Below are 24032 nucleotides of genomic sequence, written 5' to 3'. Positions count from 1 at the left end.
GATTCTACCACAGGGCTCACCGTTGGCAGGCGACTGTCATCCGGATAGACGTCACATGTGTCAACACTGCATTTCTATATGTTGAGTTAGATTGTCATTCTCGATAATGAAGAGACAAGTTTTATTGTATCCCGCGAAATAAAGTTTTAATAGTTTGTAACGTACAATTTTATTGTTCAATTATTTGAATAAATACACCGCCTCGTCACGTTACAACAGTGGCGACGAGAACGCGAGTTATTCGTATGTTTCGCGAGTGTTTCGCCGGGAAATTCGCGTAGAAAAAGCGCGATCGAATTTTAACCACGACGCCGCCGCCGAACAAAAGAAAGCGCACTTTCAGTACAATGGACGGGCAGCAGCATGTGGATCCGAGCCAGGGAAACGTTCCACCTGGTCGGAATCAGCATCCGAACGGACATCCACAGTTCCACCAGCAGCAGCAGCTGCCTCCTCAAGCTCCGCAAGGGCACAATCCGGGAAGCAGTCCGCCCGGTCAGCATACGCAGTATCGCCAGCAGCCGATTTACCCTCCAGGGATGTCGGCAGACAATGTCATCGTGCAAATCTTGCAACAACTGCAGCAGCAGCAGGCAGTCACGAACCAGCTTCTTCAACAACAGCGCGAATCCGCCCAGCAACAACAGGGGTTTCTGCAGCAGCAGGAAGCGCTTTTCCGGAATGCCATGGCTTCTATCAATGTCAGCGTTCCGCCAAATCCAGAAGCGATTCTGGACTCTTTAGCTGGTAACATCAAAGAGTTCCAGTTTGATCCTGAGAACCACTGCACCTTCGCTGCTTGGTTTGCGCGCTACGAAGATCTTTTCGCCAAGGATGCGCAGAGGCTCGATGACGATGCGAAGGTAAGGCTACTTTTGCGTCGCCTGGGAACCAACGAGCACTACAGGTATGTGAGCTACATACTTCCCAGTACGCCGAAGGACTTCACATTCGACGTCACAGTTCAGAAGCTCACAGCGCTGTTCGGGACCACGGAATCAACGGTGAAGAAACGCTACAGCACGCTCACCATCACTAAAGTCCCGACTGAAGATTATGTCACTTTTGCGTGTCGGGTGAACAAAATGTGCGTAGAGTTCGAGCTGACGAAGATGTCCGAGCAGCAATTTAAGTGTTTGATGTTCGTTTGCGGATTGAAGGGAGAATGCGATGCCGATGTACGAACCAGGTTGTTGGCGAAGATCGAGAGCAACGATGACGTCACCCTGGAAGCGATGATCGAGGAATGTCAGCGGCTCATTAATTTGAAGAACGACACAGCGATGATCGAAGGCCCATCGGGACAGGTGCAAGCAATCCAAAGAGGTCCACAGCATCAGAGTAAGTTCCGGAAGCGGTCAAACGAAAGGCGTAATGCTCCACGAGCACCAGATGAGCAGAAGAAGGTACCAGCCACTCCGTGCTGGAATTGCGGTGCGATGCATTTCTCAAACCACTGCAGTTTCCGGAATCACCGATGCACCGAATGCAGGCAGTTTGGCCATAAAGAGGGTTACTGCTCAAGTGCCAAGCGATCGTCCAAGCCAAGAAAGCAGCGTAGCGGAAAGTTCTCCACCAAGACCATCGCACTTACCGTCGGTAACGTACAGAGCAAGCGGCGATTTGTGCAGGTGGAAATCAACGGCGTACCTGTGCGTCTTCAGCTGGATACGGCGTCGGACATAACCATTGTGTCCGAGCAGGTCTGGAAGCAACTAGGCCAACCAACTGTGGTTCCAGCAACACAGATCGCCAAATCAGCATCTGGTGAACAACTCGATTTGGAACACGAATTCGCATGTGAGGTGTCTTTCAACGGGTTGGCCCAGCAGGGCCGCATTTTCGTCTCCAAGCGCTCGCTCAACTTACTGGGCATCGACTTCATCGATAAGTTCAACCTTTGGTCACTACCGATGGACAACTTTTGCAATCAGGTAAGCGGTGTGCCTGTTGATGCCAGTTCTTTGCAGAAAGCGTACCCCAAGCTGTTCAGCAACACGCTGGGCCTGTGCAACAAGGCCAAAATCAAGCTAGCTCTCAAGGAATCCTGCCGACCGATCTACCGCCCTCGCAGACCGGTTTCCTACGCCATGCTGCCAACAGTGGATCAAGAGCTCGACCGTCTGGAACGGTTGAACATCATTTCACCAGTGGACTACTCCGAATGGGCAGCGCCAATCGTGGTGGTCAGGAAGGCGAACGGCAGCATTCGCATTTGTGGAGATTACTCCACTGGACTGAACGAGCGACTCCAACCTCATCAATACCCGCTCCCCCTGCCACAGGATATCTATTCCAAGTTGGCGGGTTGCACGGTGTTCAGTACGATCGATCTGTCGGACGCGTTCCTTCAAATGGAGGTCGACGAAAGTTCCCGTAGCATGCTCACGATCAATACACACCGTGGCCTGTATCAGTATAATCGATTGCCACCCGGTGTAAAAGCTGCTCCAGGTGCATTCCAGCAAATGATAGACACCATGCTGGCCGGACTACCGGGTACATCTGGCTACTTGGACGATGTCATCGTCGGTGGCAAGAACGCCGAGGAGCACCAACGCAATCTTCACGCAGTTTTGCAGCGGATCCAAGAGTACGGATTCACTATACGTCCTGAAAAGTGCTCCTTTGCGAAACATCAGCTCGGGTACTTGGGTCTTCTGCTGGATCGCCATGGAATCCGCCCGGATCCTGTCAAGATCGCAGCAATCAAGAACATGCCACCACCGAAGGACATTAGCGGAGTTCGCTCTTTTCTAGGCGCTATAAATTATTATGGGAAATTCGTCCCAAATATGAGAACTCTTCGCTATCCGTTGGACGAGTTACTCAAATGCAGCTCATCGTTCAACTGGACCCCAGAATGCCAGCAGGCGTTCGACAAATTCAAGGAAATACTGTCCTCCGACCTCCTGCTCACCCATTATGACCCGAAGCAAGAAATAATAGTGTCCGCCGACGCGTCATCAGTTGGAGTTGGGGCAACTATAAGCCATAAGTTCCCTGACGGCAAAGTCAAAGTCATCCAGCACGCTTCCCGGGCACTGACAGCGGCGGAAACAGGATACTCCCAGCCGGATCGAGAGGGTCTAGCGATTATATATGCAGTAACAAAATTCCATAAGTTCATCTTTGGAAGAAGATTCCGGCTTCAAACAGACCATGCGCCGCTACTACGGATTTTCGGGTCCAAAAAGGGCATCCCGGTTTACACGGCCAACCGGCTCCAGCGCTGGGCCCTAACACTACTCAACTACGACTTCTCCATGGAATACGTCTCGACTGACAAGTTCGGGAATGCTGATGTGTTGTCCAGGCTCATCGACCAGCATGCCAAACCAGACGAGGATTTCGTCGTGGCCTGCACCACCTTGGAGGAAGATTTGAGGTCAGTAGCGGTCAATAGCGTAAATTGTTTGCCTCTCAGTTTCAGCATGGTCCAACAAGCAACCAAAACCGATCCAGTTCTTCGCAAAGTGTATCGTTTCGTCCGAGATGGTTGGCCCACATCGAAGCACGATCTACGGGACAACGAACTACGGCAATTCCACGACCGCCAAGAAGGGCTGTCGATCGTCCAAGAGTGCATTATGTTCGGGGACAGACTGGTGATCCCCGCAGTTTACCGGAAGAGGTGCTTGAATCAACTCCACAAGGGCCATCCGGGCGTGCAGCGGATGAAAGCCATTGCACGCAGCTATGTGTATTGGCCAGGATTGGATGAGGAAATATCCAGCTTCGTTAAGGCTTGTCAGCACTGTGCATCTGCAGCACGGTCTCCTCCAAAAGCTAGACCGGAACCGTGGCCAACTACAACCGCTCCATGGCAGCGTGTTCATGCTGACTATGCGGGCCCGTTGGATGGAGAGTTCTACCTCATCGTCGTTGATGCTTATAGCAAATGGCCAGAAATTTTTCCGACCCGCCAAATTACGACGAAAGCCACCATCAACCTGCTTCGCACGCTCTTCGCCAACAAAGGGATGCCAGAACTTCTCGTTACAGACAACGGCACCCAGTTCAAGAGCGCGGAGTTCAGCCAGTTTTGCAGCGAAAACGGTGTACGACACATCACCACGGCACCGTTTCACCCACAATCAAACGGCCAAGCCGAACGGTTTGTCGACACTTTCAAGCGAGCGGTTCGAAAAATCCAGGAAGGAGAAGGCACTATCAAGGAAGCACTTGACCTTTTCCTGATGACCTACCGCACTACACCCAATCCGAACGTGCCAGACAAGAAATCACCTGCAGAAGCAATGTACAATCGACCACTGCGAACAACCATGGATCTTCTTCGAGCACCACCCGAACAAGTAGCAGATCAAGCCAACTCGAGTCAAACCAGAACGTTCGCACCTAAGGATTTCGTGTACGCCAAAGTCTATTCACGTAACAAATGGACTTGGACGCCGGGTACCGTGGTCGAGAAAGTGGGCAAGGTGATGTACAACATCTGGTTGAATGACAGGAGGATGATTCGGTCCCACATAAACCAGCTTAGGGCCAGGACCGGGACCATAGCGAAGTCACCATCGTCAAAGCAACAGCTGCCAATCAACATCCTGTTGAATGAATGGAAATTGTCCACCGCTTCAACGCCTATAGTGCGGGCGTCCACATCACCACCGCTGGGAAATGTCGAACCGACGTCGCCAACGTCGATAGTGGGTCAGCCTGTGGCCTCCCCAGCATCCAGTAGTTCAAGCTCAACTTCAACTTCGTCTTCATCAGCGGACTTCCGATCTGCTAACGACTCGTCTCCTGCGGTCAGGCTACCTAGGCGCTCTTCTCGCAACCGAAGACCGCCTCAATGGTTCCAGGCGTACCGCAGATATTAAGGAGGGAGATGTTGGGAGCACTGGCAACTCTGACCCAGATTCTACCACAGGGCTCACCGTTGGCAGGCGACTGTCATCCGGATAGACGTCACATGTGTCAACACTGCATTTCTATATGTTGAGTTAGATTGTCATTCTCGATAATGAAGAGACAAGTTTTATTGTATCCCGCGAAATAAAGTTTTAATAGTTTGTAACGTACAATTTTATTGTTCAATTATTTGAATAAATACACCGCCTCGTCACGTTACAACAAGCGAAGAATAAATTTCCATATTTTATTGAAACTTATTTCAAAACTTCACGTTTCATCTTGCCCCACCCGTTCCAGCTTGCCCCGGTGTACCTTACAGCTTTTAGTTAGATAAAACAATTTTCCTCAGTTTTCTTGGGATGAACCGAAACTATACCCACTTCAGCTTCATCCTCGGCTACCAGCTTGAGAGCTGCTGGCAATTCTTCAAGTACCGCTTCTACTTGCGGTCGACCTTGTCAAATTGGTGTTTCAGGGAGTGGTTCCAGCACGTAGTTGCACCGATGCTCTTGTGGATTACAGGGCAAACATGTCGAACAGTATTCCGAGCAGTATCGAACCTGCACTGAAACGGAATTGGTTTTGATTGGAGTAACTGCACGCAAAAACGGCAACGCTCAAAAATGTGTTCGGCCTGCACATTTTTAGTAAACATCCATGCCGCACATGACTGTGTTGGAAACACACATTTTTTTAAAATTGCTCGTACGCTCACATGAGCATGTATTTTGCAATAATTTCGACATGGCAACCTCACTGAGTTTATAAACCACCTTCAAATACCGAAAAATATTGATATTTTGCAAAAATGTGAGCGTACGAGCAATTTGAAAAAATGTGTGTTTCCAACACAGTCCCTGTGCGGCATGGGCGCAACTCAAAAATGAGAGTTTTTATTTTAGAGAGTGAATAAAAGCTTCTTCCGTCCGTACAGGTCCGTACCAGTTGTCTCCAAGAGTATTATCGTCGCACCACCAAATCGAAGTCGTCGCTAGAAGCACATGCGAAGTTGCAGCTGCGAAGTAAATTTGAATCTATTTTTTCTGTTGCGCATCATTAAGCTAATTAAGAGCAACAATATGCACTAATCCAAATTGAGTTGCGACATTTCTAAGTAGGTTAAAAATCAATTTTCGCACGTTCGGTCACTTTGTATTTCGACCAAAAGCATAATATATTTTGGTTGACACGAGTTACGCCTCGTCATCTTTTTACCCTTCTTACACCCATAAGAAGGGTATAAATACCGCTCGAAAAACCGACTTTCGATCCGAGGCCCGCAGGGCCGAGTCTCATATACCAATCAACTCAGCTCGACCAACTGAGCAAATGTCTGTGTGTGTATGTGTGTGTGTATGTGTGTGTGTGCGTATGTTACAAAAAAAAAGTCACGCACGTTTCTCAGCCGTCTGATATCCGATTTGGATTCTCTTAGTTGCAAATGAAAGTTATAACATCCTAGTAGAACCCTATTGAATTTTATTACGATTGGACATTTGGTTACCGAGATATCTTTCGATGAGTACTTTGAAGTCATATAGGTTAGCTTTTTGAGAGATTTTTGACATTTAGCATATTGATGAATATCTCAGCCGTCTGTCAACCGATTTGAGTTCTCTTGGCAGCAAATGAAAGCTACAACATCCTAGTAGAACGCTCTGAAGTTTTATTTCGATTGGACATTTGGTTACTGAGATATCTTTCAAAGAGTACTTAGGAGTTATACAACTAAACTTTTTGAGATTTTTAACAAAGTGTATCAAACTAAATATCTCAGCCGTGTGTCAATCGATTTGGGTTCTCTTGGCACCAAATGAAAGCTACAACATCCTAGTAGATTGCTCAGAAATTTTCTTAGGATTGGACATTTGGTTACAGAGATATCTTTCGAAGAGTACTCAGGATTTATACAACTAAACATTTTGAGATTTTTGACCAAGTGTATCATAATAAATATCTCAACCGTCTGTCAACCGATTTCGGTTCTCCTGGCACCAAATGAAAGCTATAACATCCTTGTAGAACCCTATACAATTTTATTAGGATTGGACATTTGGTTATCGAGATATCTTTCAAAGAGTACTTGGGAGTAATACAGGTTAAACTTTTGAGAGATTTTTGACCAAGTGTATCATAATAAATATCTCAGCCGTCTGTCAATCGATTTGGGTTCTCTTAGCACCAAACGAAAGCTCCAGTATCCTTGTAAAAGGCCCTGAAATTTTATTTCGATTGGACATTTGGTTACTGAGAAATCTTTCGAGGAGTATTTCAATAAATTCCTTTTTTTATTATTATATTCGTTTGTTATCTTGCATAAGCTTTTGACCAGTCTATGGGAAATTATTGTTCAATCAATAATGCTGACCTCATATAAAGTGTACGCTAGAAGATTATTGTTTTCAATAAAATTATAAATAACAAATTACAAATAAACAGGAATTCTATGAAAACTAACAATACATTAAATGAGAGCTTTGAATTTATATGTTGTGGGAAAAATGCAAGAACTGGACAGCCAAAACACAGACAAACAGACGTAACAGCTTCAACGATTTTCATGGAAATCCATCGCCCAGTTCACACTACCATCACCTGGTGGAAAAGTTGCACGAATCACTGTATTGTGCCATATCGTCAACAGAAGGCGCTAGTGTGAAACGTCAAACGCATAGAAAAACGATGCGCGCGCCTCTGGTCGTGAAATCCACAATTATAAAAATTTAAAATGATCGTTAAAAGCGTGGTCGATGGAAATTTCGCAAGTGTTACGTCTGTTTGTCTGTGGCCAAAATAACTAGCTAATTCCAAAACTGATTAGCATAGTAGATATATTATTTTTGTCATTTTTACACCATAACCATGAATACCAAGTACTTCGGAGCTAATTTATTCGACTGATTAAGAGATATTAGACAAAGTGTATCTCGCTTATTTTCTTATCCATTTGTTTATCGATTCAAGATCTTTTGGCAGTTAACAAAAGATACATAATTCCAGAATAAGTAAGATATTTTTTTTTGTCTGGCATTTCTGGTAGTTTAGTCCATGGTCCACGATGATATTTTGGAAACCAATCCACTAGATGCCAAATCCACAATATTTTCTAGAACTTTTTGTCCATCACTCAAAATGAATATGTTAAATACAAATAATAAACAATAATTTTAATAAGTGTAAGAAGGGTTCTGTTCACCATAGGTGGATTAAATCGGGTTTTTAATTTTGCTTTGCTTTAATTTTTCTTAATCATGCTTTCGAGATAACTGATGGACATGGTTGTAGAGAATAAGAAATGTAAATATAATAGAAACTAGAAAAGAGTTCATATTTATAAAATAAATCCATATCAAATTAAGCATTTAAAAATAGACTGAATCATAGGAGTCAAGCATAGGATAAAATTATAATAAATCAGTCTTAACAGTGAATTTGGAGAGACAAGTCGTGAAAACCAATCGATCTTTTATTTCTCTGTCCTTGCGCCGAAAATAATTAAGTAGTCAAGCCTGCTGTCCGTATCCGTTCTTGTTATCCGTTGGTTAGCCGTCACTCGTGAAGATCAATTCAAGCCCCGCCGCCAGCTAATCTCGCCGATCGGTGTCCGTTCCTGTCATCCGTTGGCTCGCGACCACTTCCCGAAGATCAAGCCCAACCAAGCCATACTCTGTCGCCCGTAGTCAAGCCTGCTGTCTGTTATCTGTTGCTAGCAACTTGCTACCATCCGTTGGCTCGCCGAAGGTCAAATCAAGTCTGCTGTCCGGTGTCCGTTCTTACCATCCGTTGACCCGCCGTCACTTTTCGAAGATCAAGCCCTACCAAGTACTACTCTGCCACCGTTAGTCAAGCCTGATGTCCACTGGCCGTTCCTGTTATCCGTTGGCTCGCCGTCGTTGATCCTGGTCGTCCGTCCGGTCGCAGTTCGATTCAAGTTTTATCGCTGTCCATCCATCGTCTACCAAACTCCTGCTGAAGATTCCACCCTCAGGCCCTCGGTCCTGCCATCCGCCGGTCCCTTCCGGCGTTCGGTGTCGGTCTGCCGACCGTCTTCTTGCCTGCTGAACGCAGGCTTCGGTTGTTCATGGTGTATCAGAAGGCCTATAGTTCATTGAAGGTAGCTTGTGACGTCATGCGACCTTCAAGATGACATTAAAAGACACGTCATCGAAAGCACCCTCAATATTCAAGAAATCACCCAAGCAAAAACTATGTTTGAGCAAGTGCTTTCTTGAATGTATACAACTTTATGTAAGAGTCACTGTGGACATCCCAAATTGGGAAACACGTGGGTTCACATAAACGGGCATGTTAGCCAGACGTACATCACAGATGCGATATTCGACAACGAGTTTCAAGCATTTCTGTTGCGTCCGAACCGGAAGATAATCACAGTAGTCTGTATGTTACATAGAAAATAAATTTTGTTGATTCCTTCCTACACTGTCAAACCAAACGGTAATTATACTTTCTACGGCAGTTTCCCATTAGGTTATGGGCCTTAGTTACTGAAGATCGATTGAAAAGTATTCCGAAGCTCTATCAAGATGTCATATCGAGGAGAAGGAGACGTTCTGCAATATGTGCACGAACCGCGCAACTGGTGCAGCATTTATCAAACCTTCCATTAATTGAACGATTGGCTGGTCGCGATAATTGGACGACTTGGAGATTTGCGGTCGAAACTTTTTTGGAGCTTGAAGAATTATGGGACGTTGTGAAACTTATTCCAGAAACCGACGGCGCCTATCCACCAGTTGATGCAGCGAAAGATCGTCGGGCTCGAGCGAAGATCTCCTCTTGTTGGACCCGATCAATTACGTTCATGTCAAGGAGGCCAAGTCTGCTAGGGAAGTCTGGGCGAAGCTGGAAGAGGCGTTTGAGGACAACGGGCTTACACGGCGAATCGGACTCCTGAGGAAGCTGATAGCGACGAACCTCGCACATTGTGAGGTACGAAAACTGAAGCGAAGTATGCGGAGCCGCAGAAGGAAAGGAAGGGACCGAAGTGCAAGATTTGCCGCAAATTCGGGCACACTGGAACTGATAGCTGTGTCATCTGCGCTATGGGTAAGCAACATCGTTTTTCTTTTCCCAAGCAAGGAAGCCGTGTCACTGATATCCTGGATGTGGTCGAAGACTACTTTATCAAGAAGACTTGCAACTATGTTATTTTCCCATAGGGGCTGTTCATAAACCACGTAGACCAAATTTTGAGCATCTCAGACCCCACCCCCCCCCCTCCCCCCTCGTAGACTTTTGTTCATACAAAAATTTTAAATTTGTATGGAGCGTAGACTTTGGCCAGACCCCCCCTGCCCCCAAAAAGTCTACGTGGTTTATGAACGGCCCCATACTAACGGCGAGCGTCACTGACGGCACCGCCGCCTGGTGAGTTAAGGTGGTACCTTTGTGTAAAAGTGTAAGAGTGTATTGGTGCGAGTATGAAAATTTACACACACTATCATGAATAGTGTCACCTTCATCCGGGGTGGCGCTGCTAGCACTGACTCCCGTTTTTCAGCAGTGCTGCAAGTCTTCTTGATAATGTGGTCTTCGATGTGGTGCATTCGGACGTTTGCGGCCCTATGGAAGTGACATCACTCGGCGGTAGCAGATATTAACAGATATTTTCATCTATTTCCTGACGTCGAAGTCTGGAGAGGAAATCTTGCGAGCGTTCAATCAGCACAGACAAACAGACGTACTACTCGAATCGAAATCATCGCACGATTTAACCGTCATTTTGAAAATAAAGTGTGGTTCGGACTGCGCTCGCATGTGTCATGGTGGCGCTGCTGTGCCTACATCACTTCTCAAGTTTGAAGAGAAATGAACGCGACGCCGTTCAGTGTTTACATAAAATGACTCAATCATGAAACTTCATTCATGTTCTATGAATGGATGACGCCACGGGGGAGTCATCACCTGCAAAAATGTTATCGAGCCGAGGGAAACAACACCTGCAAATGAATGATTCGGATTGAGCATTATAGAGGGTGCTAGTGAGATGCCAAACGATGTTTTTGAAGCATTTTTCTTCTAAGTAATATGTCTGTTTGTTTGTGTAATCAGTTCCACAGCATGGTGGAGCGTCAAACTGGACGAAAATTGAAAATCCTAAAGACGGACAACGGTAAGGAGTTTGTCAACAAAACATTCGAGGATCGGTTGAAGGAACTTGGAATTCGACATCAAACGTTTACGGATTACACCCCGGAACAAAACGGATTGGCGGAGCGGGTAAACCGTTGAACGAGCCCGGTGTCTACTGTTCGAGACGAAGCTATCAAAGGAGTTTTAGGCAACCAGTGCAGATCCAGATGAATCAGCAAACAAAGATGCGTACGTTCGTTAGCCTGGATTTCGATTTGGTAGTTCCAGAACCTGTTGTCGTCGAGGATGTTGGACCAAACGTGATAGAAGTTTCACCTAACAACGATGAAAACGTGGAGCCGGATGAATCCGGAAGATGGTTCTGATGTATCGCAGTTGAAGTTTAAGCTAGTGACGATGAAACATCCAGTGACTCATCATGTGATGTGACAATCACAGCGAATTCATCCCGTCAACAAACAAGTCCTCCTGAGCAGCAGCAAGTGCCACGACGTATTACGAGAGAACGCGTGCTACCGAGCAAGTTTGAGCAATTCGTTTTACCAAGGAAAGGTTTTCCACATCCAACTGGTCCATCAAAACAGCAGTCGTCATCCAGTAGTAATTCCAATGCAGCTGAAGTGAGTCCTGTGCCTGAGAGCAGTGGTGTTCGCCAGGGACTGAAGGTGAGTGTGAAGTCAAAAGAGTCAATCGATCCACGTACACCGACGCTTCGAAGTCAAGATTCGAGCAAATGGAAGACAGCTATGGATGAAGAGTACCGAGTGTTGATGGAGAATGGTACGTGGGATATCGTAGAACTTCCCTCTGGCAAGAAGGCAATCGGCTGTAAATGGCTATTCAAGACGAAAACAGACGAAAAAGGTAATTACGTTCGTCACAAGGCACGCATCGTGGCACAAGGTTTCACCCAGAAATTTGGCACGGACTATGATAAGGTATTTGCCCCAGTAGCGAAACAAGTTACATTTCCAGCGTTACTCAAGGTGGCCAGCCAACGGAACCTAATAGTCAAGCACGTAGACGTCAAGACAGCTTACTTGAATGGCGAACTCGATGAAGAAATTTATATGCGACACCCGGAAGGATACGTTGTTGAGGACGCAGGCAGAGTATGCCGTTTAAGGAGGAGCCTATATGGATTAAAATAATCTGCACGTGTTTGGAATCAGAAGGTCGACTCGGTATTCAAGACGATTGGATTTTGCCCATCTAAAGCGGATCCGTGTCTGTACCTGCGAAGCCGAAAAGGAATAACCGAGTATATCCTGATTTATGTGGATGATATGGTCATTGCTACGACATCCGAACGAGAAATCAAGAGAATATTTTCGGCATTGGAGAAGAATTTCGTCGTCAAAGATCTTGGAGAGTTATGCGTCATTTCTTGGGTATCGAGGTCGAGAGAACTGAGAGTGGTTTCAAACTGAATCAAGAGGCGTACATGCTGAAGCTAGCCAAGAGATTCAATATGGAGAAATCTAAACCATCGAAGGTTCCCCTGGAGGTCGGCGACCTACAGCAGAAGGAGGAGCATCAACTGAAGAATAGCCATCAGTACCTGGGCTTGATAGGTGGTCTCCTGTACATAGCCGTCCATACCATACCTGACGTTTCGGTGAGTGTTTCGATTTTGGCCCAGAAATCAAGCTGCCCCACACAGCAAGACTGGACAGAGACGAAACGAGTTTTGAGATATCTACGATCAACAAGCGACTACAAACTGAATCTAGGATCGTCTGAAGCTGGATTGTCAATGCACAGAGATTGTCGTGACAGAAAATCGAATTCTCGGCCGCAACGATGTTTTCCAATGCCGGATCGTTGTGCGTGATTGGCAGATCCGACTGTAGCACTTCAATCGCTCGAATGACTAATGGCACTCGGGGGACCACGTGAACTTGGCATCCTTCTTAAGCAGCGCACAGTGGGCAAAAACCACCCAAAACCGACAAAGAATTCTATATCTTTTGTTGCAAGTGGCTTCGAACTTTGAACTAAACCATTTCCGAATGGAAAAAGCCTGGGGAATCGAATGAGACTGGTTTCAGCCACCGCACGCGACGGCAAATTGCTCTACGGGGCTCATTTAGCCCCAAATCCCTTATATTTCAAAGAAATCTTATAGTTTTCGCATCGCAAATCAGACTTTTTGGTATTATTTGAGGTGTCTATCATGACAAAATGTCTTGAGAGCATAAACAAAGAGATTTAAGCAAAATAAATTATTAAAATACCCCATTTTGCCCCAATTCCCTTATATTAGTATAATATTAGTAGTTTTCTAATTATTTGCATAGCTTTTTAGCATAACTTAATGCGATACTGATTTTAAAATGTTCAGATATAATATAAGAATTCATAGTAGCTCCCTGGGCCGCATTTGTAAAGTTACCGGAGCCATTTAGCCCCAATTCCCTTATATTATGATATTCCTATAGAAAAACGATTTTTTCAAGACTTATTCGACTTATTACGCATAATATGCGATGCTCATGAGACTAAATTCTTCTCTTTGTATATGTCTTTCATAAAGAAATCGATTTAGGCACTTTTAGTTGCATTACATTAACTCATATGACTCATGTGGCCCAATTCCCTTATATTTGAAAGGAAATTAATATATAGCTCATCGTAATCAAACTTTTTGTTTTTTTTTAGATTTTAGTCATGACAAATTATTTGTAAAGCATGCAAAAATAAATCTTAGCAACATAGATTACCAAAGGTTTGCATATGTAACCCATTTAGCCTCAATTCCCTTATATTAATATAACATTTGTAGTTTACTGATAAATTGCAGTGCTTTTCAGTATAACATGAAATGATTTTGATTGAAAAATGTTTCGATAGAGAATAAACATCGAAATGAGTTACCATGGGCAACATGTTGTCAATTATCGGTCCCATTTAGCCCCGATTCCCGTATATTAGGAAATTTAAATGTTACGAAAAGTTTGTTTTTATTATATGACTTTCTTCGTATAACATTATTTGCTCATGAGATTTAATCATTCTTCACATATAGCTCATTTAGCCCCAATTCCCCTAAGTTCCATAGATAACTTATAGTTTCCACATCATTAATCAACCTTTCTGGGATTGTTAAGTAGTCTATTTTGCCACCAATTCCCTTATATTAGTATAATATTTGTGGTTCTCTGGTTGTTTTTCTAGCTTCTCAGCATTACTTTATGTGGTTTTGATTTCAAAATGTTCAGATATAATATTCATATTGATAAGAGTCCCCATGGGCAACAAGTTATCGGTTGTGTTTAGCCCCAATTCCCATATATTATGATATTCTCATATATTATGATATTTTCCAGGCATATTCAATTGGCATCGCATAATATGAGATGCTCATAAGATTGAATTGTCTTCAATGTGTATGTCTTATATAAATAAATCTTTTTGGGCCTTTAGGTTAGCATTACATTAACCCATATCATTCATTTGGCCCAAATTTGGCCCCAATTCCTTTACATTATTTAGGATTTTTTTAGTTAGCTCATCGGAATTCAATTTTTTTAAATGATTGAGGTTTATGTCAACTCCATGTGGAAAATATGATCTGCGTGAGTTCCCTTATATATGCTCATTGGAATCATGTGACCTCTATTCATTTATATTTCACATAAAATCAAAATTTCTTTTCATTATCTTCAAAAAGTTCCTTCTAGAAACTTTCAAGATGAACTTTGTCAAGGAAATAATTCTGGAATTTCCTGAGCAGCTTTCAAGACCTTACTTTTTTACATTTGAGTTCCTTCTGGAATCCCTGGAGAAGTTTTATTTGGGATTACTTCTGTTTTTTTTTAAGTATTTCACCTGGAATGCTTCTATTATCATTGCAAAATTTGTTATTTTTGAGTTATTATTGAATAGCAATAAATAACTGTATAATAACAAAATATGCAATCATAGCAAGATAAGTTATTCTGAGCATCCTTAGTAAATAACATTCTAATTGCATATTTTGCAATCATAACTTGTTTTGTTATTGATGAATTATTTAGCATTTAATTTATTTTAAATAGAATATTCATTAAGAGCAAATTTTGTTATTGGTTTGTTAGGAATAAGAACTAAAAGAACAGAAAAATATAACTCACTTTGTTCCAGAAAAAAGTAAATAATAACTTATTTTGTTATTATAAGATCAAACCAAGGACAAAACATTTCAGAACTTACAATACAGTTTTTTTTTCAATCATAAGAACAAAATTAACAATTATGATGATCTTATTTGAAATAACTTATTTTATTCTTACTTTGTTCTCAATAACTCGATAATAACTTATTCAGTTATTCTCCATTTTGAAATATTTTGTCCTTGGTTTGTTCTTATGAAGACACAATTAGTTATTATTGAATTCAAGTCAGTTATTATGTTTGTTCTTTTACAGGGTGTCTACTACCTGGAAAAACCTGGAAAACCGGGAATCCTCAGGGAATTTTATTTAACAGGGAAAAACCTGGAATACTCAGGGAATTTCTGGAGTACTCAGGGAAATTTTACTCCGATAAAAAAAACATTGGGTCGTATGAACCTGGTAGTAAAAATCGACATAGAAATTTCGCTACAAGGATTTTTTCCAGAAATTCCGTCAGAATTTCTTTCTGGAACTTCTTTAAAATACCTCCTGGAATGTCTCCCAGGATTTCTTATAAAATTCCTTCCGCATTTTTGACGCTATTTTTCTTGGTATTCCTTTTTGATTTTTTTTTATTCCGGAAAGGTATACTTCCGTATTCCTTCCAGGATTCCTGAATTCCAACCGATTTCTCCTGGAGTTTTCCACGGGGATGCTATTTCTTCCCAGAGTTCCTCCAGTGTTTTGCTCAAAGAAATCTTCGTAGGATTTCTACCAGAATTTATCCCGAATACTCTATACGAATATCTGTCGGGATAAATCGTGGAATTTCTTCAGCACTCTTCACGGAAATTTTACCCGATTCCTTCCGGTGTTCCTCTTGGGCTTCCCCAGAAGATCTTCACAGAATATCTTTCAGAGTTGCTAAAGAAGTTATTGCTGGGGTTTCTACTAAAGTTCCTCCAAGGGTTTCTGAAGGAGTTTTCACGAATTTACTGCAAGAGTTCCTCAAGAGATTTCTTTCATTTTTTCCTGTGATATCTTCAAACCATTGCTTTGGTCTTTCTTCGAGATGTTCTTCCTGCTCTCCTACAGGAATTTGTAAAACGTTTTCGCGAGGTTTATTTTGAAGTTTTACCTGAGATTTTTCTCCGAATATCTCCTGGAACTTCTCTCAGAAGATTCCTCCCGATGTTGGTCATGAGATGTCTATCAGAGTTTTTCCTTAATTTACCCTGGATTTTCTCCTAAGATTTTTTTCCAGAGTGCCTTCTGGGATTTCCACAGGAGTTATTGCTGATATTTCTCATTGAATTCTTCTGTTGCATTCTTTCAGAGCCAGACTGTTTCTTGTAGTTGTACCGGATTTCTTGCAGTGATCCACCTGAGAGTTTTTACAAATATTCTGTGCATTATTCCCAAAATTCTTCCCGGAATCTTTACCAGAAATTGTCCCGAGATTCTGGATACTTCTTTAGGAATTTCTCCCAAAGTAATTGCAGGGATTCTTCTACGTGTTTTCCTCAGAATGTCTCCTGAGATAACTTACGAAATACCTTATAGGAAATTTATGGAGAAATATTCGAGGGAATTCAAATAAAATCTTGCGAGAAACTCCGCAAAGTGTTATTGAAGAAATCTCGACAGGAACTTCAGGAAAAACCTGAGAAAAAAATGAGACATCTCGAAAAAAGTTCTAGGTAATAGTAATCCCGAGAAGAAATATTAAGGACATCAAAGGAGGACTGAAAACCTCATGGAATCCTGAAAGCAGCTGCGGGCGAATATCGAAAAACTATCGGTAAAAATCCAATAGTTTATGGATAGCTGTCCCGGAAAACCACTAAAAAGACATGGACACTGGCTTCAGCCGGCGGCTGTACTGATTGAACGAAACTTAACACGGAGTGGCTACGGATAAGAAGCTATTCTCGTGAAAAATTTCATCGCTCGGAGCGGGAATCGAACCCTCATCCACCCGGACTCTAACCGCATGGCTACGAGTTTCAACCAATGATATTCTTGAAGAAACTTTGAATAGTTTTGGATGGATCTTCAGGAGGAATCCAGTGAGAATCTCTAGAAGTATATCGGAAAATCTTTGCAAGAAATATCGGGACGTACTCAAACAGATATCTCGTGGGAAAGAATCCTGCGGAAAGCCAGGAAGAAACTTTGGAAGTAATTCCAGGAATTATGCTCAGAAATCTTGAAAGAATTTTTGAAGAGTAGGGGAACTTTCATATTTTCAGCAGTTTTGTTCTCTTCGTCATGTTTTTTTTTTGAAACCTGTTGAACTCAGAGTTGGCATCAAATCCTTCCAAACCAAGCTGAATATAATCAAGTTTCAGGCAATTTGGCCGGCGTAAATCGCTCATGACGAAGAGAACAAACCTGCCGATGATACCCTAAGTCACCCTTTATAGTTTTTAGAAAATTTGGATTATTTTTTGAATTATAAACTTTCAAAATTTCATCTGGAAAAACCTGGAAAACTCAGGGAATTTTATTTTGAGTTTTGAGTAGACACCCTGTTTTAGCTCTTATTCCCAACAAACCAATAACAAATTTTGCCATTCAGCTATTCATTTTCAATGGCAAAATTTGATCTTCGTTAGTTATTTTCTTTTACCCGGGTACTTGAGGAACTAGAAGAAAGTTCAGAGGAATATTCAAAGAATCCCAGAAATAATATTTGGAGGAATTACAAAAGGAATTCTTAAAAAAACACACAGAAAAAAAAACTCCAGGAGAAATACCAGAATTTAATCCTTGATGAATCCCTGAAGTATCTTCTTGTACAATCCCAAAGAAAATTTATGCAAGACCCGCATAATAAATTCCTGAAAAAATCAGAAACATTTCCAGGAGAAATCTGAGGATGAATTCTTTGAAAAGTCGCAGACGAAACTCTTTGTCTCCAGAAAAAAATGTTTGAAGACACTGAAAAGGAACTTCTAGAAAAATCTCGCAAAAATATCTGCAGAATTCCTGAAAATAATCAGAAGGATCTCCAGAAGAAATGTCAGAATATAAGTCTAAGAGAAATCCCTGAAAGCACTCATTGAAAGTTATTGAAGCGAACTTTTGGAGAAATCCCAGCAAAAGTTGCTGGAAGAACTCCAGAACGAGCTTCTAAAAAAACTTAGAATAAACTTCAGAAAACCTAAAGAAAATCCCAGAGAAATGTCAGAAAAACATCATTGAGTAATCCCTGACATTTTTTAAATCGCAGAAGAAATTTCAGGAGGGATCTTAGAAGAAATTCCTGAAAAACCTAAAAAGTATCTTCAGGAAAAATACCAGGAGGTATTTGTTGAGAAATCATCATAGGATCCTGCTGGCCGCCGTCGAAGAGTTGCGTCAACAACTCGACAATAGCCCTTGGCGGCTCATTTCGATGTTAATTCTATATAAAAAAAATCTATCAAAATTACTTCATGGTATATAAAGAACCTATGCAACTGTTATTATTCTATTGCTATAAAGGAATTGGGGCTAAATCAGTTACTAAGGTTGAGTTATGGTGCACTATGCTGCTAAGATCTCCTTATGTATGCTCTCAGAACAATTTAAAAAAGTTTGAATTCCAATGAAATAACTAAAAATTTCCCTAAAAATGTAAGGGAATTGGGGCCAAATAAATCATATGCTTAATGTTATGTTACCCAAAAAGCCCAAAATAATTTATTTATAAAAGACACACAATAAGAACAATTGAGTCTCATAAGCATCACATGTTATGCGAAGCCAATCGAATATGTCTGAAAAAAAAACTCATTATTCTGTGGGAAAATCATAAAATATGGAAATTGGGGCTAAATAACACCGATAACTTGACAACATGGTGCCCATGGGGACTGTTATCAATATAAATATTATATCTGAGCATTTTGAAATCGAAAGTTATGCTAAGAAGCTAGGAAAACAATCAGAAAACTACTAATATTATACTAATATAAGGGAATTAGGGGCAAAATAGACTACTTAGTCAAACTTAAAGGACTCTAGTGATCAAATATGTTTGTATGTGATCATGTGATCATTTTGTAGAAACATAAACCTCAAACAATTCTAGAAAGATTGATTGATGATGTGGAAACTATAAGTTATCTATGGAACTTAAGGGAATTGGGGCTAAATGAGCTATATGTGTTAAGTAGTTATATATTGAAAAGCATAAATTGATATGAATACAGAGGGCATACACGAGAAGAATGATTGAATCTCATGAGCAAATAATGTTATACGAAGAAAGTCATATAATAAAAACAAACTTTTCGTAACATTTAAATTTCCTAATATACAGGAATCGGGGCTAAATGGGACCGATAATTGACAACATGTTGCCCATGGTAACTCATTTCGATGTTTATTCTCTATCGAAACATTTTTCAATCAAAATCATTTCATGTTATACTGAAAAGCATTGCAATTTATCAGTAAACTACAAATGTTATATTAATATAAGGGAGTTGGGGCTAAATGGGTTACACATGCAAACCTTTGGTAATCTATGTTGCTAAGATTTATTTTTGCATGCTTTACAAATAATTTGTCATGACTAAAATCTAAAAAAAAAACAAAAAGTTTGATTACGATGAGCTATATATTAATTTCCTTTCAAATATAAGGGAATTGGGCCACATGAGTCATATGAGTTAATGTAATGCAACTAAAAGTGCCTAAATCGATTTCTTTATGAAAGACATATACAAAGAGAAGAATTTAGTCTCATGAGCATCGCATATTATGCGTAATAAGTCGAATAAGTCTTGAAAAAATCGTTTTTCTATAGGAATATCATAATATAAGGGAATTGGGGCTAAATGGCTCCGGTAACTTTACAAATGCGGCCCAGGGAGCTACTATGAATTCTTATATTATATCTGAACATTTTAAAATCAGTATCGCATTAAATTATGCTAAAAAGCTATGCAAATAATTAGAAACTACTAATATTATACTAATATAAGGGAATTGGGGCAAAATGGGGTATTTGAATAATTTATTTTGCTCAAATCTCTTTGTTTAAATGTCAATTTCTTGATTTTGCTTTGGCTGACCAAGCCATGTGGGAAATTACACTGTTGAAAATGCTTTGACATCCATGTGCACAACAGAACATGTGCTCGATGAACAAATTGAGATTTGAAATTATGAAAAGAAATCCACGTACTCCGGTGAGACTCGAACTCACGACTTCCAATTCGCTGTTCGAGTCTCACCGGAGTACGTGGATTTCTTTTCATAATTTCAAATCTCAATTTGTTCATCGAGCACATGTTCTGTTGTGCACATGGATGTCAAAGCATTTTCAACAGTGTAATTTCCCACATGGCTTGGTCAGCCAAAGCAAAATCAAGAAATTGACATTTGTAAGGTGCTACGGTCACCCTTACCGTATTCGGTCGGCCGAGGACCGACCCGTCGAGAGTCCGACTGCACACTAATTGCCATACCAATAAGTGATTGGAAGGCAGTGCCCGAAGCTCTCGACAATTAAAAATAACTTCCTCTCCCGCTTTGACATACATGTGCACAACAGACAATGTGTTAGATGTTCATCTAATCCCATCCGAAGGGGGTTTGGATTGTGAAAAGAAGATAACCATGTGCGATTGTGGAATCGATTTCAGTTCTAGGCCTGCTGGCGACGGAGATAGTCGAGTGACTCCGTAGCTTGAAGGAATAGAAGCGCCCGTCTAGCGAATTGGGAGTCGTGAGTTCGAGTCTCACCGGAGTACGTGGATTTCTTTTCATAATTTCAAATCTCAATTTGTTCATCGAGCACATGTTCTGTTGTGCACATGGATGTCAAAGCATTTTCAACAGTGTCTCTTTGTTTAAGCCCTCAAGACATTTTGTCATGATAGACACCTCAAATAATACCAAAAAGTCTGATTTGCGATTCGAAAACTATAAGATTTCTTTGAAATATAAGGGATTTGGGGCTAAATGAGCCCCGTAGAGCAATTTGCCGTCTCGTGCGGTGGCTGAAACCAGTCTCATTCGATTCCCCAGGCTTTTTCCATTTGGTAATGGTTTAGTTCAAAGTTCGAAGCCACTTGCAACAAAATATATAGAATTCTTTGTCGGTTTTGGTTGGTTTTTGCCCACTGTGCAGCGCGTCGATTGGCCGCCGCAGTTGGTGCATCTCCTGGACAAACTTACCATAGAAATTTACAGCACCGAGGAACGAGCGCAGACCCGTGACATCCTTGGGAGGTGGCATCTTGACGATTGCTTCCACCTTGGACGGATCAGGATGGAGTCCTTCGGCATCTACGATGTGGGCGAGGTATTTGATCTGCAACTGAAGAAGGTTGCATTTTTCCTCGCGCAGAACGAAACCAAATGCTTGAAGTCGTTGGAATAGAGCGATGAGGTACTCGAGCTGAACACCAGGACGTCATCCAAGAACGATTCCACTCCTTCGAGGTCGGCAATCATGCTGTTCATTAGCTGCTGGAAGGCCCCCAGTGCGGATTTCACACCAGGTGCGAGCCGGTTGAAGCGAAAGAGACCTCGATGCGTGTTGATTGTGAGGAGTTGCTTGGAGTCGTCGTCAACTTCCACTTGAAGGTAAGCATCACTGAGATCAATGATGCTGAAATAGCAGCAACCGTTGAGCTTGCTAAAGATGTCATCCGGGACCGGCAGCGGGTAGTGGTTGGGTTCCAAGGCAGCGTTGAGTCCGTTTGAATAGTCGGCACAGATTCGCACTTTTCCTCCGGGTTCCTTCACTGCGACAATTGGAGCAGCCCATGGCGAATATTCCACTGGCTTGATGATGTCCAGGGACTGGAGGCGGTCCAGTTAGCTTCAATCTTCTCCATGGACGTGAACGGAACTGGTCTCTTCGGCTTGAAAACGGGTCTGGCTCCAGGCTGGAGATAAAGTCGCACCTTCATCTTCTTGCAGTGTCCGTGGCCGGGCTTGAATACATCAGGAAACGCGGCTTTGTACCGTTGAATCTGATCGGTTGGAGCAGCAACGTGGACCTGGTTGCAAATCGTTGATAACGGGGTGTCCCATAGACCGAATAGGTCGATCAAGTCCAGACCGAACAGGTTGATTGGGCTGTTGGTTACGTAGAACGTTGCTGTTTTAGTGACACATCCGAGCGTGATTGTCGATCGGAGTTCACCAAGTAGATGGAGCGAATCACCTGATGCCGTTTTCGCCGTCCGTGTGGTGGGAGTCAGCGATGGTGCTTCTTCCTTCACTGCTTCTTCGAGATGATCGTGATGTCCGACGCGGTGTCCAGCTGCAGGGTGACTTGTGATCCGTCGATGTCCACTGTCAGGAACTTTCGGTTTGAGGAGCCATTTTCCTGGTTGATGCTGAAAACGCCATTTGCGTTCGTCTTCTTCTTACCTGCAGCCTTCGATGAGTACCAGCTACGTGCTTCGTGTAGCTGCAGTCGCGGACGTAGTGCATTCCGCCACACTGCCAGCAGGGCGTCTTAGGATAATCAGCTTTTGTCGTCTTCCTGTCCTTGGATCCAGGTCTGGGCGGTGCGGATTTGCGCTGCTTGACAGCACAAATTGTACTCACCGATTTCTTCTGCTCCACCAAGGCAGTGTAGTATTTGAGGTCTTGGAGGCGTTGGCACTCGGTGATGAGTGATTCCAGAGTGTATTCGCCTTCCACACTTCCCTCGAGCTTGGAAAGGAGTCTTGTCCGGATGTCAGCGTCCTTGGAAGATCGTAACCCGCAGATGAAAATCAGGCTCTTGAATTGATCCGCCGTGATGTTGTTGAGGTCGAAATCTTCGCAGCACCTGTTGACCGTTCCAGCGTACGTCAGGAAATCGTCGGTGTCGTTCTTGGTCAACTGGAAACACAGGTAGCGCTTGCTGAACAACGAGATCCGTACACCGAAAAACTCCTTCAGTTTCTTCACCGTCTCATCAAATGTGTAGTCACGGGGGTAGCTTGGCAACATGAAATTGACGTACTTGTCGTGGACAAGCACGCTGAGACTCCGCAGCAACAATCGCACTTTCGCAGCATCGTCCAATTTTGCGCCGTCCTTCAGGAAGAGGTCTTCGTACTTCCGGTACCAACGGTCGAAAACGAGACCATTGTCCGGGTCGTACACGATCTCCCGGATGTTGGAAGCCAGAGATTCAATGATGAATTCCGGATTGTGTGTGGGCCGATGGGAACCGTTTTCTTCAATGCCGAAACGTTCCATCATCTGCATCATCCGAGCGTTTTGTTCCGCCATCTGCCGATTCTGGTCCAGGATTTGCTGGTAGAGGTCGTGACTGTGGGCTTCTCCAGATTTTGCCATCCTGATTCTTGATTCAGCAGCTTTTCCTCCAGCGTTGATTCCGTTACTTCTCGTCGCCAAATGTTATATTTCTTTTTTCAAGGAAACTTGAGAACTAGAGAAAATTCTGACAATGCTAGGTATTTATACCCGAATTTGTTTATCGGTTGCCAAGGGTTACTATGGGTTGCTAACTAACATCGATAGATTTCAAATTCAAGTATTGATTGCTTTGATACTCTCCAACACATTCTACGGCAGTATCCCATTAATTTCAGAAAGAACGAAGTAACATGATAAATGTGGAACTCATCCCTTCTTTATATGTACAACGCACGCACCTTTTCGGGATAAAACTATGGAGTAACTTCACACCATGAAAATACCCAATAGAAAACTGCAAGAGTTCAAAACATGTTTGAAATACTCAAATCCCTCTGGAGAAAATTGGACAAAACCCCGCCTCCAGAGCCCAATATCCACTCGTCTAGGGAGTCCTTCTTTTTCTTACTTCCGGAATTCTTCTCGTTCTTGGTGGTCGTCGACTTGTGTAGACACTACGACGCGTAGTGCCCAAGCTTGTCGCACTTGAAGCACCTCATAACCGACTTATTCTTCTTCTTATTGCTACCTTGCTTCGGACCAGTCGCTAAGTGCCCCGTTTGA

At 42.6% G+C, this 24032-nt stretch overlaps 2 protein-coding genes across 2 annotated transcripts; one reads left to right on the top strand and one right to left on the bottom strand.

Annotated features, from left to right (window-relative positions):
• Positions 1 to 306: 306 nt before the first annotated feature.
• LOC134284840 (uncharacterized protein K02A2.6-like) lies at positions 307 to 7860 on the top strand. Its single transcript, XM_062844199.1, has one exon. It carries the CDS (start codon positions 348 to 350, stop codon positions 4839 to 4841), a length of 4494 nt encoding a protein of 1497 aa, XP_062700183.1. The 5' UTR covers positions 307 to 347; the 3' UTR covers positions 4842 to 7860.
• A 999-nt stretch (positions 7861 to 8859) lies between these two features.
• On the bottom strand, positions 8860 to 23387 carry LOC134288145 (uncharacterized protein K02A2.6-like). Its single transcript, XM_062851952.1, has 6 exons — positions 22467 to 23387; positions 22316 to 22398; positions 21995 to 22169; positions 21441 to 21890; positions 21261 to 21396; positions 8860 to 8930 (listed from the first exon to the last, which is right to left on the bottom strand). Exons 1-6 carry the CDS (start codon positions 23385 to 23387, stop codon positions 8860 to 8862), a joined length of 1836 nt encoding a protein of 611 aa, XP_062707936.1.
• Positions 23388 to 24032: the final 645 nt, after the last annotated feature.

Source organism: Aedes albopictus, chromosome 1 (genome assembly GCF_035046485.1).
Source record: "Aedes albopictus strain Foshan chromosome 1, AalbF5, whole genome shotgun sequence".
Taxonomy (NCBI): Eukaryota; Metazoa; Arthropoda; class Insecta; order Diptera; family Culicidae; genus Aedes; species Aedes albopictus.
This window is presented reverse-complemented; position numbering and strand designations above follow the sequence as displayed.